This window comes from Scyliorhinus canicula, chromosome 5 (genome assembly GCF_902713615.1).
Source record: "Scyliorhinus canicula chromosome 5, sScyCan1.1, whole genome shotgun sequence".
Lineage (NCBI taxonomy): Eukaryota > Metazoa > Chordata > Chondrichthyes > Carcharhiniformes > Scyliorhinidae > Scyliorhinus > Scyliorhinus canicula.
In genome coordinates, this window is record NC_052150.1 from 8,916,772 (window position 1) to 8,932,490 (window position 15,719).

General features: G+C 45.8%; 1 protein-coding gene across 5 annotated transcripts in view; it reads right to left on the minus strand.

The window, feature by feature from the left end:
• Nucleotides 1-742: 742 nt before the first annotated feature.
• Nucleotides 743-15,719, minus strand: part of pign (phosphatidylinositol glycan anchor biosynthesis, class N) — a 124,765-nt gene continuing 109,788 nt past the window's right edge. For 4 of the 5 annotated variants that reach the window (XM_038796540.1, XM_038796541.1, XM_038796542.1 and 1 more), the window contains 4 exons: nt 11,493-11,566; nt 11,336-11,378; nt 10,536-10,588; nt 743-2,506 (listed from right to left, as the gene is read on the minus strand). In XM_038796540.1, the coding sequence (XP_038652468.1) occupies nt 2,383-2,506; nt 10,536-10,588; nt 11,336-11,378; nt 11,493-11,566 (294 nt within the window). In that variant the 3' untranslated portion in view covers nt 743-2,382. Of the gene's footprint in view, nt 2,507-10,535; nt 10,589-11,335; nt 11,379-11,492; nt 11,567-15,719 lie in introns of those variants that run through there. The other variant, XR_005460602.1, reaches the window with a different exon arrangement.

A 15,719-nucleotide genomic window follows, 5' to 3' on the forward strand; every position in this document is an offset into this window, starting at 1 on the left:
CTCAATTTATTTTCAAAATGCCACTGCTGCCTTGTTGGAAAGTAGTTCTAGTTAGGCTGTCACTGAATCCGTAGGGAATGAGTCCTGCATTCCAATGACAATGTGCTGAATCAATAAAAAAAACTCTCTAATACTAGAATATCTAACATGCCAGTCAAGCGCGGGAGTTATTTTCATTGTGAGGTCAGGAAACTAGTGCTTTTAGACTGGCCGTCTGCTCTAGTGAAAATTACCCAGTAACTAGGCCAAAGCTTTACGCTGCAATCGTCACAGGCCATTCAGAATAGCGTTGAGCTTGCCGCCAAGGCGAAAAGATAAACTTACATTAAATAAAATGGCACTAAAGCAAAATACTGCTGTTGCTGTAAATTTGAAAGTGAAAATAGAAAAATGCTGGAAATGCTCAGCGGGTCAGAAGAAAAACGAAGTTAAAGTTTCAGGTCGATTAGGTTCTGACAGGAGGTGAGCCATCTGAAGCGTTCATATCGTTTCTCTCTCCATGGACGCTGCCAGGCTGTCAAATATTTCCAGCATCTTCTGTTTTTAATCAATGAAAAAGAGCAGCCAAAATGGATGCCCACTGTGAAGGGGATGAGCTTAAAAGGGAAGATTAAAAGAAATTTAAACGTCACTACTGAATCTTATAAAAGTTGAAATGACAGGTTAAGTTTAGCCCAAGCTATTATTTCACAGTATCGATGGTCAGAAAGATCAGAGGGTATAAATCAATAATCAATTTAGAGCAGGTGTCAGAAAAATATTTATTTACTTAAAGGTAGATAATAAGGCGAGAGGGATAAACATATCCGGTCCTTTTAAAATTTAACTCGACGCTGAATAGAGGATTAACATACCATAGACCCATTTCCCATTCTTTATATTCTATTCAGCAGATCATGATGGAGAACACATATTACATAAAAATCTGGGTCACACACATTGCATAACAAAGCCCATAAATATTCAAGTTGTGTGCAGCATATTCAAACCGTGACTATTATAAACTTCAGGCATTCTGGATGGAGTGAAATATCTCATTACAGTGACAATTATGGATATAAAATGTAACATTACAGTGAAGGCCACATTTGGTCATTACATTACACCCGCACAAAAATTCCAGCAACCACATATGCCTGTTTAATGCGTGCATTGAACGGCGAGAGAGTTATGCCTTAACACGGCATCAACATTAATACCATTTAATTAAAAAGTGACGCCAGGCATGTGAAAGTTGTGGTGCTATTTATACTGCCACACCCCTGAAATTCACCTGATACAGCATGTTTGAATAAAGAGCAGCAAGTAGCATAAGTTCCATTGTACCAAATTAAAATAAGTGCAAATATAAAAACCTTAATCAGAAAAATATAACAGCAGGTATCACAGTAACCCTTTCAACGCCTTTCCCATTACAGCACTTCTTTTGTCTCCTTAACTTAGTGTTTCTTTTCCAGATTTCCAAATTTTCTATCTGGTCGAACATTCGCAACCTTGATCCCTAGGCCTTTTATTTACAATGTCAGCATTTGGTTCTGACCATTAACGTGGGGCAGCACGGTAGCATAGTGGTTAGCACAGTTGCTTCACAGCTCCAAGGCTCCAGGTTCAATTCCCGTCTTGGGTCACCGTCTGTTTGGAGTCTGCATGTTCTCTCCGTGTCTGCGTGGGTTTCCTCCGGATGCTCCAGTTTCCTCCCACAGTCCAAAGATGTGGAGGTTAGGTGGATTGGCCATGATAAAATTCCCTTTCTGTCCAAAAAAGGTTGGGTGGGGTTACGGGGTAAAGGTGGAGCTGTGGGCTTGGGTAGGTTGCTCTTGCCAAGGGCCCGTGCAGACTCGATGGGCCGAATGGTCTCCTTCTGCACTGTAAATTCTATGAACTTCCTCACTGCAATACGCAGCTAAATACATCTATAAACCTGGAGGAGGCTTAACCCAGCTGAAAATGGCACACCAATGTCCTGGTGTGCTTTTCATTTGCTGTAAATATAGTTAATTGTGAAAGAATTGCCTATGCCAAGTTTTGCTTACTTCAGTCTCAAATCTTCCAAAGCCAGATTAAAGTTGGTTTGCAGTAAAGTCGTCAAGATCAGGTAATTGACGTTGTTTTCAGTACTCACCATGTCACGTTTGAGATGACTGCACGATCATGTAATTTTACATCTGATTGGTATTAAAAACGTGACTACAAACCTCTGGTCACATTCCACTGCTAGGATAACTATCTCATGTATCCAGTTGATAATACCATCTGGCAGACCAAGAGGGTTTGGACAGAGGGCTTGTGTGATCAGTCGTAGACTATGTCACTGTCTTAATCTCAGCCAAAATACAGTATCCCCTTTGCAAATCCTATTTAATCATCCGTGTTACTCAACAATTATGTGAAATGATGCTTAATTTTCTCTTGAAGTCCAATTCTCCAGGTAGTCAGGGTCTCAGCCAAGCGACTCAGGAACATAAGGAAAATGGTCATCGACATCACAATAACATAATGACTGATGCTGTAACAAAGGAAAGATCAATTAACTTATTTATTTTTCATAAATTGAAGAGTCAAAATTGTTTTTGAACTCGAGCTAGCAAATCTGATTAAATGTTTCTGTTGTGGGTTTTATAGGCAATGTGGAGAATTAATATTGGCTAAACGATATTAAGTCAACTACTCTGGGTAGGATCTGCCTCCCTTATTGAAAGTGGTCCAAACTCCACATACATAAAAACAGAGTTTCATCACTGCCAAATGAGGTAGCAACACTTCGGCACTTGCAACCTTTGTGTTAAAAGGTCTCCCTGCACATTTTGCTGCTTAAAAGGTCGCTCATGGACCCACTGGGATTTTTCCCTCTTGAATTTGGAAGATCTCTGTTGTCTGCCAGACCAGAAACATTTTTATAAAAATTACTGTTTGCGAGTTCTGCATGCTGACAGCAGTTTGCCGGATCTCGTCCTACAGTTCTGAACACAGGGTAGACTTTGGTTGTTATACTTAAGTAGAGGTTGATGAAGGTGGAAAACCCACTGTCTCCCTGAAGAACCAGACTAAGAAAGCGCAGCAGTGTCACGGGTTCCAGCTTTCACCACCAACAACAGAGTTGAGGGATGCGACTCAGGTGCCGGGGTACGGGCAACATTACGCTTGGTATTCACACTTTTATTCTGAACGAACCGTGGCAGATGCAACGGTAGACTCTGTGGGTCACTCCAGACATGTTTTAAACAACCCAAGCTTTTTATTTGAATGTAAACATATAATATAAACATGATGTGAAAATCACAGTAGAGCTTGAAATCGGAATCAGCCCTGCCTTTGCAGACGTATCCACCTAGACCTACTCAGTCAGTTATGAAGCCACGTGTGTCATCAGTGCAGGAACCAGAGTTAATAATGCCCCAAAATCAAATGTAATCAGGAAACCGCGACACTGATAATAACTGCCTTATACCAATCTATTCACACCCAGTTCAGAGCACAAGCCAACATTATGGTTGAGGCTCCTTGATGGCTGCAGGCATAAATGTAACACCAAACCCGAGTCAAACAGAACAGGAGGATGCCAGGTTCACTCCTTTTGGTGCTACTGACTGGGCATTTGTTGGGGCGATGTCGGCGATGTCTTCAAATGGCCTCCGTATTACAGAGCTACTGAAAGGGCCAAAAAACAAGTCAGGGTTCTTATTTTGGGTTGTGGTCCAGAGACTCTGTTCACGTGTGGATATTCACGTGTGGGGCAGCAGGGTAGCATGGTGGTTAGCATAAATGCTTCACAGCTCCAGGGTCCCAGGTTCGATTCCCGGCTGGGTCACTGTCTGTGTGGAGTCTGCACGTCCTCCCCCTGTGTGCGTGGGTTTCCTCGGGTGCTCCGGTTTCCTCCCACAGTCCAAAGATGTGCGGGTTAGGTGGATTGGCCATGCTAAATTGCCCGTAGTGTCCTAATAAAAGTAAGGTTAAGGGGGGGGTTGTTGGGTTACGGGTATAGGGTGGATACGTGGGTTTGAGTAGGGTGATCATGGCTCGGCACAACATTGAGGGCCGAAGGGCCTGTTCTGTGCTGTACTGTTCTATGTTCTATTCACAGGAGTGGACTCAGCCAAACAGTCCTCACACACAGAATTCCTCACCTCACATGTAGAGAACAGCCATAGGCTGATAGGCAGCTAACACCTTGAGCGGGAAGATTTTTTTTTTGTTTATTCGTTCATGGGATGTGGGCGTCGCTGGCTGGACCAGCATTTATTGCCCATCCCTGAGGGCATTTAAGGGTCAACCACATCGTGCGTGTGGGTCTGGAGTCACGTGTAGGCCAGATCAGGTAAGGATGGCAGATTTCCTTCCCTAGGGGCAGCACGGTAGAACAGTGGTTAGCACAGTTGCTTCACAGCTCCAGGGTCCCAGGTTCGATTCCCGGCTTGGTTCACTGTCTGTGCGGAGACTGCATGTTTTCCCCGTGTGTGCGTGGGTTTCCTCCGGGTGCTACGGTTTCCTCCCACAGCTCAAAGATGTGCAGGTTAGGTGGATTGGCTATGCTAAATTGTCCTTAGTGTCCAAAAAAGGTGAGGTGGGGTTACGGGGATAGGGTGGATGTGTGGGGATAGGGTGGAGGTATGGGCTTGGGTAGGGTGCTCTATCCAAGGGCCGGTGCAGACTTGATGGGCCGAAGTCTCCTCCTGCACTGTAAATTCTATGATTCTAAAGGATATTAGTGAACCAGATGAGTTTTATGACAATCGACACTGGTTTCATGGTCATCTTTAGACTTTTAAATCCAGATTTTTTTATTGAATTCAAATTTCACCATCTGCCGTGGTGGGATTCGAAGCCGAGTCCCCAGAGAATGACTCTGGGTCTCTGGGTTACTAGCCCAGTGACAATATCACTAAACCACTGTCTCCCCTGCCACAATGGTTCCAGCGATGAGGGATTTTAGATACAAGGTTAGGTTGGAGAAGCTGGGCTTATTCTCCTTGGACCAAAGCCACCTTCCAAGGTGAAAGTGAAAAAGTAAACATGACAGCCTCAGGGTTGTGTGAAGAGAAGCCCATTTCCTATCATTCACGAAACGCATTACTGTCCACGGAAGAGACATTAAAACGCAAACTTCAGGATATTGAAACAATGGCTGCCACAGGCAGACCCACCCAAACCACTCAGAAATACACAATGGGTGAAGTAAAGCAGGTGAGGCTCCAGTCATTGCAGAGAAATTGCAAGAAAGACTTCAGCGGAAGAGACAGGCTGAAAGCTCTCTTTCTCTCCCTTGTAAAATCATAGAATTTACAGGGCAGAAGGAGGTCATTCGGTCCATCGAGTCTGCACCGGCCTTTGGAAAGAGCACCCTCCATAAACCCAAACCACCACCAAATTCCCGCAACCCCACCTAATCTTATTGGACACTAAGGGGCAATTTAGCATGGCCAATCCACCTAACCTGCACATCTTTGGACTGTGGGAGGAAACCGGAGCACCCGGAGGAAACCCACACAGACACGGGGAGAACGTGCAGACTCCGCACAGAGTGACCCAAGCCGGGAATTGAACCCAGGTCCCTGGCGCTCTGAAACAACAGTGTTAATCACTGTGCTACTGTGCCACCCCACAAGTGTATTACCCCATTCAGAAGGCAACCTTAAATCGAAGCCTGCCAATGATCTGAGATCTCGTAATAATTGCAACATCTCTACACCTGACCATATCCATGAAACCAGGAAATCCAAATCAGTCATAACGCTTAAAAATCCATGACTCAAAGGACACTTAAACATATAGGACGCGATTTAACAGAAAGGTTTCTCAGTACCATTTGTGGTGGGCTTTGGTGTGAGTTTCCCACGAGTTCCCCAGCACTATCTAACGACACATAGTCACATTTTTGGGCCCTGGGGAGTTTACACCAGTTTAGCCTACACTTAGAATTAGAATTTTTGTCATCATTGGGGAGCTGAACTCTGAAATCAGGCAACCATTATGAAAAGGTGCCCCGATCTAAGTGAGCTTGTGAGTCCCCTGTACCCCCCACCCATGGGCAATGTTACCCCCCACACACATGGGCATTACCCCACACCTCCCAAGTGAGGACACCACGCTATGGGTCCCCCCCTCCCCTCCTCCCCCCCCCCCCCCCCCCCCCCCCCCCCCACCCCCAACACTCCCTTCCAGGCCCCCTTCCAGGACCCACACTGTCAACCCAACTTCCCAGAGGCTTCTTCTTACAAGCCCTGCCCTCCCCCATCCTTCATACACCCCCCCCCCCCCAATGATAAGCATGACACCCCACCACCCGGGACCTGGCCCTTGCCCGTGCTACCCTGGCACCTGGACACTGCCACCCTGGCAGTGCTCTTTCCGGCTTGGCAATGCCGTCCGAGCACCTTGGTGGTGCCAATGTGTCAGCCTGGCAAGGTGCTTGCATTCAAGGGGTAGGGCCAGGAGGACACCCTGCACTACCCCTGGCCACCCAGGGGCCTCTGAAGGCCTGGGAGGCCCCCCCCCCCCCCCGCCCGGGTGCCATTTCGCTTGTACTGAATGGCACCCGGCTACGGCCTCGTAGATTCCAGGTAAGTAGTCCGAAAATAGATTTAAGGCCTACTTATGCAAACTCAAGAAAATGTTGTTTGATTGGCTTCTTCCTGCTCACTGCACAAACAATTAAACACATTCTGTTTCAGACAAGGCTCATCCTCGTGAAAAATAAACTTAAACATTTGGTGCGACCAACCATGGTGGCTGATGAGTTAGCAGAGGTTTACAGGTCAGTTCTCGCTCTAGAATGGTGCAAGGAGTACAGGGCAAGAAAGCTGTGCCACACATAGAGGCAAAGATGTTCAGAATTCATACATTTTTTCAGTAAGTCTCTTCATAGTCACGGACTGATACGAGTGATAGTACACTAGTGCACGCACACTGCGGCCCGAGAACAAAGTCTGAGGCTATATTTGTAGAAGAATTTGCAATTCAATCAACATAACACAGAAACAGAAGACATTGCTTTTTCTGGCATTATGCGCACATGGGTAAACCAGGGTCTTATTTCCTGTGCTTGGGGCAAGAATATGGAGGTCGGAACCCATTACATCAGCCAAACCCCCCCCCCCCCCCTTCCACCACCACTGCCCCCACACTTCAGTGCCTGGGATTTCCTGAGGCTTGGCTAAAGGGAAACTGGGCCAGTGTCTAATGTAGTCGCCAGTCCAGTGCTGGCACCGTCATTTTCCTTATCATTGGATGGCACTGCCCAAAAGTGCTCATGAAATGTAATGTCTTGGATTAGCCACCACCCTTTCTTTCCCCTCTCTGTCAATTTGCCATGGGGGGAGGGAGAGAACGGGCTGGGGGTTGCAGACTGAAGATATGGAGGCAGCTCAAAGGATATGATGCAATCATTCATAGAACCATAGAATTTACAGTGCAGAAGGAGGCCATTTGGCCCATCGAGTCTGCACCGGCTCTTAGAAAGAGCACCCTACTTAAGCTCACGCCTCCACCCTATCCCCGTAACCCAGTAGCCCCAACTCACCTTTTTGGACACTAAGGCCAATATATCATGGCCAATCCACCTAACTTGCACATCTTTGGACTCAGTAAGAAGTCTTACAACACCAGGTTAAAGTCCAGCAGGTTTGTTTCAAACACTAGCTTTCGGAGCGCAGCTCCTTCCTCAGGTGAATGAAGAGGTAGGTTCCAGAAACATATATATAGGCAAAGTCAAAGATGCAAGACAATGCTTTGAATGCGAGCATTTGCAGGTAATTAAGTCTTTACAGATCAAGAGATAGGGATAACTCCAGGTTAAAGAGGTGTGAATTGTCTCAAGACAGGACAGTTGGTAGGATTTTGCAAGCCCAGGCCAGATGGTGGGGGTGAATGTAATGCAACATGAATCCCAGGTCCCGGTTGAGGCCGCACTCATGTGTGCGGAACTTGGCTATAACGCCGGCATCTCCACATCATCTTTGGACTGTGGGAGGAAACCGGAGCACCCGGAGAAAACCCACGCAGACACGGGGAGAACATGCAGACTCCGCACAGACAGTGACCCAAGCCGGGAATCGAACCTGGGACCCTGGAGTTGTGACGCAACTGTGCTAAGCACTGTGCTACAGTGCCGCCCCATACGACTCATGACCTTCTGGGCAAGTGATCCGAGGAGAAAAAAATGAGTTGGTGAGCAGCTTCCTGCCATCTGCACAATATCCAAAGATGTCCAATGTACAGTCCCAGAAGAAAATATGCAATATGTTTCTCACCAAAATCTACAAAATTTAAATGGGAGTATATGCGTGATCATGGACCATTTTGAATCTGAAGGCTTTAGAAATGAAAACTAGGAAAGGTATAACAGGCAGTTGATTGGATATTGCCCATTCTACACAACTGGTCAAAGTCAATATTATATCCATATTCACCTGATAAAACTTTACTGGCGTGTTAGCCTTGAAGGTGTTGTTACCGTACAAAGCAGTTGTTAAACATACTGACTCCTAATCCAGTTGCCAAAAACAACTTTTATTGGTGTTCCTGAGGTGGGGTATGATAAAAGCGCTGTTTGCAAAGTTGGTGGAGTTGATTACTCTCTGCCTCTCAATTCTCTTGTAAGACGCTCCTTACAACCCTATTGCTTTGACCAATCTTTGAGTCAGCGATCCTAAAGTTTCCTTCTGTGGCTCGATGTCAAATCCTGTTTGATAACGCTTCTGTGAAGTGATTTGGGACTTTTTGCTATGATAGAGGTGCAACATAAAAGCAAGTCGTTGCTGTCTCAACCTTTCTAATTCCGCGAAACTGGAGTCACATTACTGCTGGTAATTCTTATGGTTTCAGATTAACAGCAGCGGAGAACAGCCCGTGGAAGGGTGACAGTGGGCTTTGGTAGAGTGTGGTTAAGTCAGATGCAACTGCAAAAGGAGGGAACTGGATAAGAATAGAACAGGGGGAAGCAAGGAATAAGCCAGGACTGTTGCGACCGCAGGCTGTCACCTTTCTTGACTAATTAAATCCCTGTGATTGAAGTGTTGTTACTGTGCTTGCTGGAGGAAGCGACACCATAGATAGCTCCAAGGTGGAGAAAGGGCTACATCTCAACTCAGGGGTTTAATTAACTGGGAAACCTAAAAATAGAAAATGATAGTCTCTCATTAATTCAGTTGGGGAGCGAAACGTTGCAAGCAATTACTAAAGTTTGCAAACATTATGACAAAGGTTTTGCTCCAGGATATTGCAAACTGGAAGATCAATAAGGATAAAAAGGTCATATTTAGACAACTGGACGAGTACTTTCATTTGGAATGTTAACATTTTTTGATACCTTATCTAGGGTATACTAGGTGCAGCCATGATGAAAGCAGCGATGAAAAATGAGCACCATACGAAGCAACATTTAAAATCTTGGTCACTTTCAGAGGTTGGATAATCTGTTGGAACCAATTTCTGCTCTATTCATACGGAGACTTGTGCAAAATCCAAGACGGGCAATTAAAGTAAGCGTGGTTAAGGTTCGTGTAGCAGCATGCTAAATTTGACAACAAAACAGCCTCTTTGACAGATGAAACGGACTACTGTGAGGTTAAATCCTCAGTGTTGCAGACAATTTTCTGCCAATGTTTATAATAGTGCAGCAGAACATTGCGGTGGCAAGGGGTGTGTACGGGAATCAAGAAAGGTGAAATTAAAGTTCCTCCTCTGAAAGATTTGATGATATGTATCTCACGAAACAAATGGGTGTTTATGCATGAATATAATTCTTATATGTGTATGTATATATATCCAGATATATCAATGCCTACTGGACGGGATCTAGCGGCCCATTCGAGGCGGGCGCGAATCCCATTATGGTCACTAAATTGCGTGAGAGGACCAAAGCGGGATTTGCGGCGGCGAGATCTCGGTTTGAGATCTTCACCGGCTCCCCTTCCCCTCCGGTGACGTGATCAGGTTCACATCCAGAAAGGGCGTGGGCCTGATTTGCATGTATTTAGGTAGATTTTAATATCACGGCTTTAAGCCGTAGCGCCTGGCCACCTTGAATCCTCCGGCCTTGGCGTGTTGCCATCACGCCGGAGCAACTCACTCCTGGTTTTCAGAAACGAAAACCAGTGACGATGACCACGCCGCGTAGGTATCTGGATGCTCTGGGGGGGTTAAGGGCCAAGGCTGGGGGTTTGCTCTCTGGCAGTGCCAATTGTCAAGGGAGCTCTGGCAGGGGTGTAAATCTATTCCAAATGGAGGGGGGGGGGGGGGGGGGGGGGGGGGGGCTGGGGTTTGATGGGTGAAAAAAGATCCCCAATACTTCTGTGGAGTGGGAGGGTGACACCCTGATGCTGTGGGGTGGTCTTCCGTGTCCATGGGGGGGGGGGGGGGGGGGGGGGGAGATGGGGCAACTAATTTTGCACAGAGATCAGGGCACCCTTTATAGATGGTTCTATCAGGCCCTGCCCTGCCAGATTGATAGCGTTAACCATGCCCCCAGGTTTTCTGTGCTCCAAGTGCCAGAAAATATGGTCTGTGTTTCTGGAGAGAAATGAAAGGGATTGATATACCTTGTTCCAATGTCGAGCCAGCTTCCATAGTCTTTCACCAGGAAAAAGAAATGCTGTGAAAGCAGATTAAGAACAATGACTAAAATTACCATGCTTTGCAAAAAGTTAAAAGACTTTTTCCAAATGAGCGCAATATCTTAATCAGATCCTGCTTTTAAAACTTCTGTTTGTTTAACACTGATTTCCAACAGTTTTATGTCTGGCCATATGTTAATGCAATTTGCAGGAAATTTGAGTGTAACGTTACTTCAGCAGAATGGGATATGGGGGGGGGGGGGCAGCATTTGGGTCCAACTTCTTTATAAGGGCGGCAAGGCAGCACAGTGGCTAGCACTGTTGCTTCACAGGGTCAGGGACCCTAGTTTGATTCCCAGCTTGGATCACTGTCTGCGGAGTCTGTACGTTCTCTCTGTGTCTGCGTGGGTTTCCTCCGGGTGCTCCGGTTTCCTCCCACAGTCCAAAGATGTGCAGGTTAGGTGGATTGGCCATGCTAAATTACCCCTTCGTGTCCAAAAAAGGTTAGGTGAGGTTACTGGGTTACGGGGATAGGGTGGAGGTGTGGGCTTAGGTGGGGTATTCTTTCCAAGGGCCGGTGCAGATTCGATGGGCTGAATGGCCTCCATCTGCACTGTAAATTCTCTGATTCTATGATAAGTTGTCCTCACACTAGAATTTGCAACACCTTATCTTACATTAGCCCAATCAGAAGTGGAGTGCTGCCGAGCAGGCTTAAATTCGCACAATTCAGCTTCGTAACTTCAACCCCAGGTTTGATCATTTATGTCTCATCAGCAACTCACCAAAGCCATGATGTCGGAGATTACAAGCACAATGAGAAATAGGCTATTGGGAAAGAACACGAGAAAAGATGTCAACGATTCACTGGCAATGTATTTCAGCGACATTTCAAAAAGTACTTCATTAAAAATTGCCTATTTTATACATAATTTAGCGTACCTGTTTGATGACAAACGAGTTGAAACTTGAATACTTTCGAATGCGCACATCACGATCACAAAAGGAATTAATATCTGTAAATATTGTAAGATATTGCATTTGGTTTTTAGTCCATACCACAGTGAATATCTCCACGTCTCCCCTGCCCCCCTCCCCAAAATGCTTGATTCCATAACTTTGGGCAGAAAGGCCAACGTTCTTCCAATGACATAAAATGGGTGAATTGATTATAAACCTGCAATTGTGGCTTTTCCAAGCACATGATCAAGATGCTTCTTTCTGTACTATCTGACAGCACAAAGTCACATCATTCACTTCTTCATAGCGATCAGAAGTAATAGCACAGTGTCAGCAGGGTGCCCAACATAAATTGAGCACCCTCCAATTAAAAACAAAGAACAATACAGCACAGGAACAGGCCCTTCGGCCCTCCAGACCTGTACAGAAATAACAGTATGAACAGAGGACAAATCTTCAATGCGAACAGGAGGGTTTTGTTTGATAAATCAACTTTGTCATTCATAAGTCACTGTCAACACGAGATGATAAACAGAGTATTTTGTTTGTAGCAGGTTAGGTCATTAGGATTGAGGAGGTTAATGTAAATATTAGTTTTAACTCATGGTTCTATTTGTTTCTCCATGAATCTTCTGTCAGGGTGCTCAGCACCTCCCCTGAAGTCTGTGTGCCTTCACTCTTTCACTGACTTTACAGATTGCTGACAGGTGTCACTCTGATTCAGTGGGCAACATTTTCACATTTGAGGTTTTGGGTTAAAGTGCCAGACCAGAGCCTTGAGCACCAAATCTATATCGAGACTCCGGTGTAACATTGGATTGGATTGGATTGGATTTGTTTATTGTCACGTGTACCAAGGTACAGTGAAAAGTATTTTTCTGCAAGCAGCTCAACAGATCATTCAGTACATGGGAAGAAAAGGGAATTAAACAAAATTTAAGAAAATACATGAGAATACATAAGAGGGCAACACAAGATATACAATGTAACTACATAAGCATTGGCATGGTTGAAGCATACAGGGTGTAGTGTTAATGAGGTCAGTCAATAAGAGGGTAATTTAGGAGTCTGGTGACAGTGGGGAAGAAGCTGTTTTTGAGTCTGTTTGTGCGTGTTCTCAGACTTCTGTATCTCCTGCCCGATGGAAGAAGTTGGAAAAGTGAGTAAGCCGGGTGGGAGGAATCCTTGATTATGCTGCCTGCTTTGCCCAGGCAGCGGGAGGTGTAGATGGAGTCCATGGATGGGAGGCAGGTTCGTGTGATGGACTGGGCAGTGTTCACAACTCACTGAAGTTCCTTGCGGTCCTGGGCCGAGCAGTTGCCATGCCGGGCTGTGATGCAGCCCGATAGGATGCTTTCTATAGTGCATCTGTAAAAGTTGGTAAGGGTTAATGTGGACATGCCGAATTTCCTTAGTTTCCCGAGGAAGTATAGGCGTTGTTGTGCTTTCTTGGTGATAGCGCGACGTGAGTGGACCAGGACAGATTTTTGGTGATGTGCACCCGTAGGAATTTGAAACTGCTAACTATCTCCATCTCGGCCCCGTCGATGCTGACAGGGGTGTGTACAGTACTTTGCTTCCTGAAGTCGATGACCAGCTCTTTAGTTTTGCTGGCATTGAGGGACAGATTGTTGTTGTTACACCACTCCACTAGGTTCTCTATCTCCCTCCTGTATTCGGACTCGTCGTTATTCGAGATCCGGCCCACTATGGTCGTATTGTCAGCAAACTTGTAGATGGAGTTGGAACCAAGTTTTGCCACGCAGTCGTGTGTGCACAGGGAGTAGAGTAGGGGGCTAAGTACGCAGCCTTGCAGGGCACCGGTATTGAGGACTATTGTGGAGGAGGTATTGGTGTTCATTCTTACTGATTGTGGTCTGTTGGTCAGAAAGTCAAGGATCCAGTTGCAGAGTGGAGAGCCAAGTCCTAGGTTTTGGAGCTTTGATATGAGCTTGGCTGGGATTGAGGGAATTCTGCACTGTTCGCCATGTTGTCTTTCCGATGAGAGAGGAAACAGAGGCTCGCTGCCCTCACAGGTGGAAGTAAAAAAAACAAATCCCACAACACTATTCAAAGAGTAGGGTGGCACCGGGGCGCAGTGGTTAGAGCTGCTGCCTCATAGCAGGTTCGCTCACGGACCCGAGTCGCTGTCCGTGGGTTTTTGCACATTCTCCCCATGTCTGCGTGGGTCTCACCCCCACAACCCCAAAGATGCGCAAGCTAGGTGGATTAGCCACGCTAAATTACCCTGTAATTGGGGGGGAAAAAATTGGGTACTCTAAATTAAAAAATACGCTATTCAAAAAATTGTCGGGTAGCTCTCCAGGGTGTCCTAGTCACGGGCAACACCAGTAAAGTCGATTATTGGTCATAAGGACATTGCTGTTCGTGGCAGTTTACGGTCTGCAATTTGGTTGCCAATGTTCCCTGTGTTACAACAGTGACTGCACTTCAAACCGTACTTAATTGCTTGCCAAAGTGTTTTAGGTTGGGAAAGGTGCGTTATAATCGCAACTTCTTTCTTTAACACAATCCAGGGGAAGAAAATCAGGGGAATATTCTTGACTATGTGAGAAAGGAGAATGATCTTATAGAGTCGATGCAGAATTTGAAACCGAGCACCAATCATACCGTCTCCCTTTGTACCAGCTGATGCCTGCTCGGTATTTCAGGATTTAATGTTTTTCTGAAACAAACAAAAAATGGAAACTTTTCCCTGAAGGTAGACAGGGAAAAATTAGAATGCGTGAAAAATGCACCTACTGCACCGAGGTCTCCCAACTTGTCAGTAGAATTTATAAGATGTGTAGCGAGGTCTGTTATAGGCACTGCATGTTAACACAGGTAGCAGGGGTGTAAGGCCTGTATCTAACCTACTGCACTACCTCGTCTCCTGTGAACCAAAGTGTAACCAACAGTCGGAATGAAAAGACCAACCTCAATGATTCAGCTAGCAAATTAAATATTTAGTTTCAAATCTTCCCCGTGTAATTATACCGCTCGTCTTTAGCATTCATTTCTCAATTTCTCACATCCGGTAGAGGATTTAATCAAACCAACATTTTTCTTTCCCCCCCCCCCCCCCCCCCCCCCCCCCCAGCCAAATTACGGATCACTGAAACCGTGGCTGTCCAGAGCAATTAGCGATATGCCCTGGAGCCCTGACACAGACGCTGAACCCCTCCTCAGTGACAGATTTTGATCAATGACAATGTCGAGCTTGACTGTTGATGGACAATGACGGGATAACAGGTTCCTCAGGGGGAGCTCAGCTGTTTAGTAAAAATGGGAGCACGATTGTGAACAGCTTAAATGAGAAGCAAAAAATGTATCTGAGATGGAGCACTGGAGTGGGAAGAAATGTGATGAAAACTCAAAATAGGATTTCCCAAAAGTCCACATCACTGGCGTGAGGAGCGGCGTGGCATATTCCTATGGATATACTGCGTTTTAAAAAAGTGAATTATATTTCACAAAAGAGTCAAACACTAAAGTCTTGGATGGGCAGCTAGACCCAAGTGTTTAAAAACAAACTGATGCAAATGAAAACATCTCAGCCCGGCTCAGGCAGTTCTTATTTTCTAACTTCAGCAGGTTGCCAGCTTTTAAATTATTATTTTAAAAAAAAATATCGAGTGTCCATGGTCAAGCATTCTGGGAATCTCGTCCATACCCTTCAGTGAAGGAGTTGCCAGAAATACCAGAAAAAACGGGCTGAGTGTCAATTGTGATGTGCTGCACGTGTAAAAGAGACCCACGTGTTTCACCAATGGGGCAGAAACAGCCACGGATGAAGTTGAAAGAAAGAAATCCGAGAATCTTGCAGGGGCCATGTCCAAAATATCAAACTAAAGCAGCAACACAGAGGCGATAGAATGATGGACCAGTCAAAACAGTGGAATATAAGAGAGAGGAAGTTATAATGAAAGCCGGACATGCTTCCGTAATGCAGCCCCCATTTCAAACTCCTGTGTTCTGTTGTCTGGGGGTATGGGAATACGGTTGGAAAGCTGAACAGAGACAGAAGATCTGCCATGATCTTATTGGAGAGAGTAGGCTTGAAGGGCTGTAAGGCCTACTCTTGTTCCAATTCCTAGTGCTCATTCGGGGGACAGGCGGGTAGTTGGTCAGGTCAGGCAGGGGGTGCCTGGTAGCCTGGTGAGGTCAGTGGGGTGGGGATAGAGAGTCAGCTTGTGGGTGCCTGGTAGT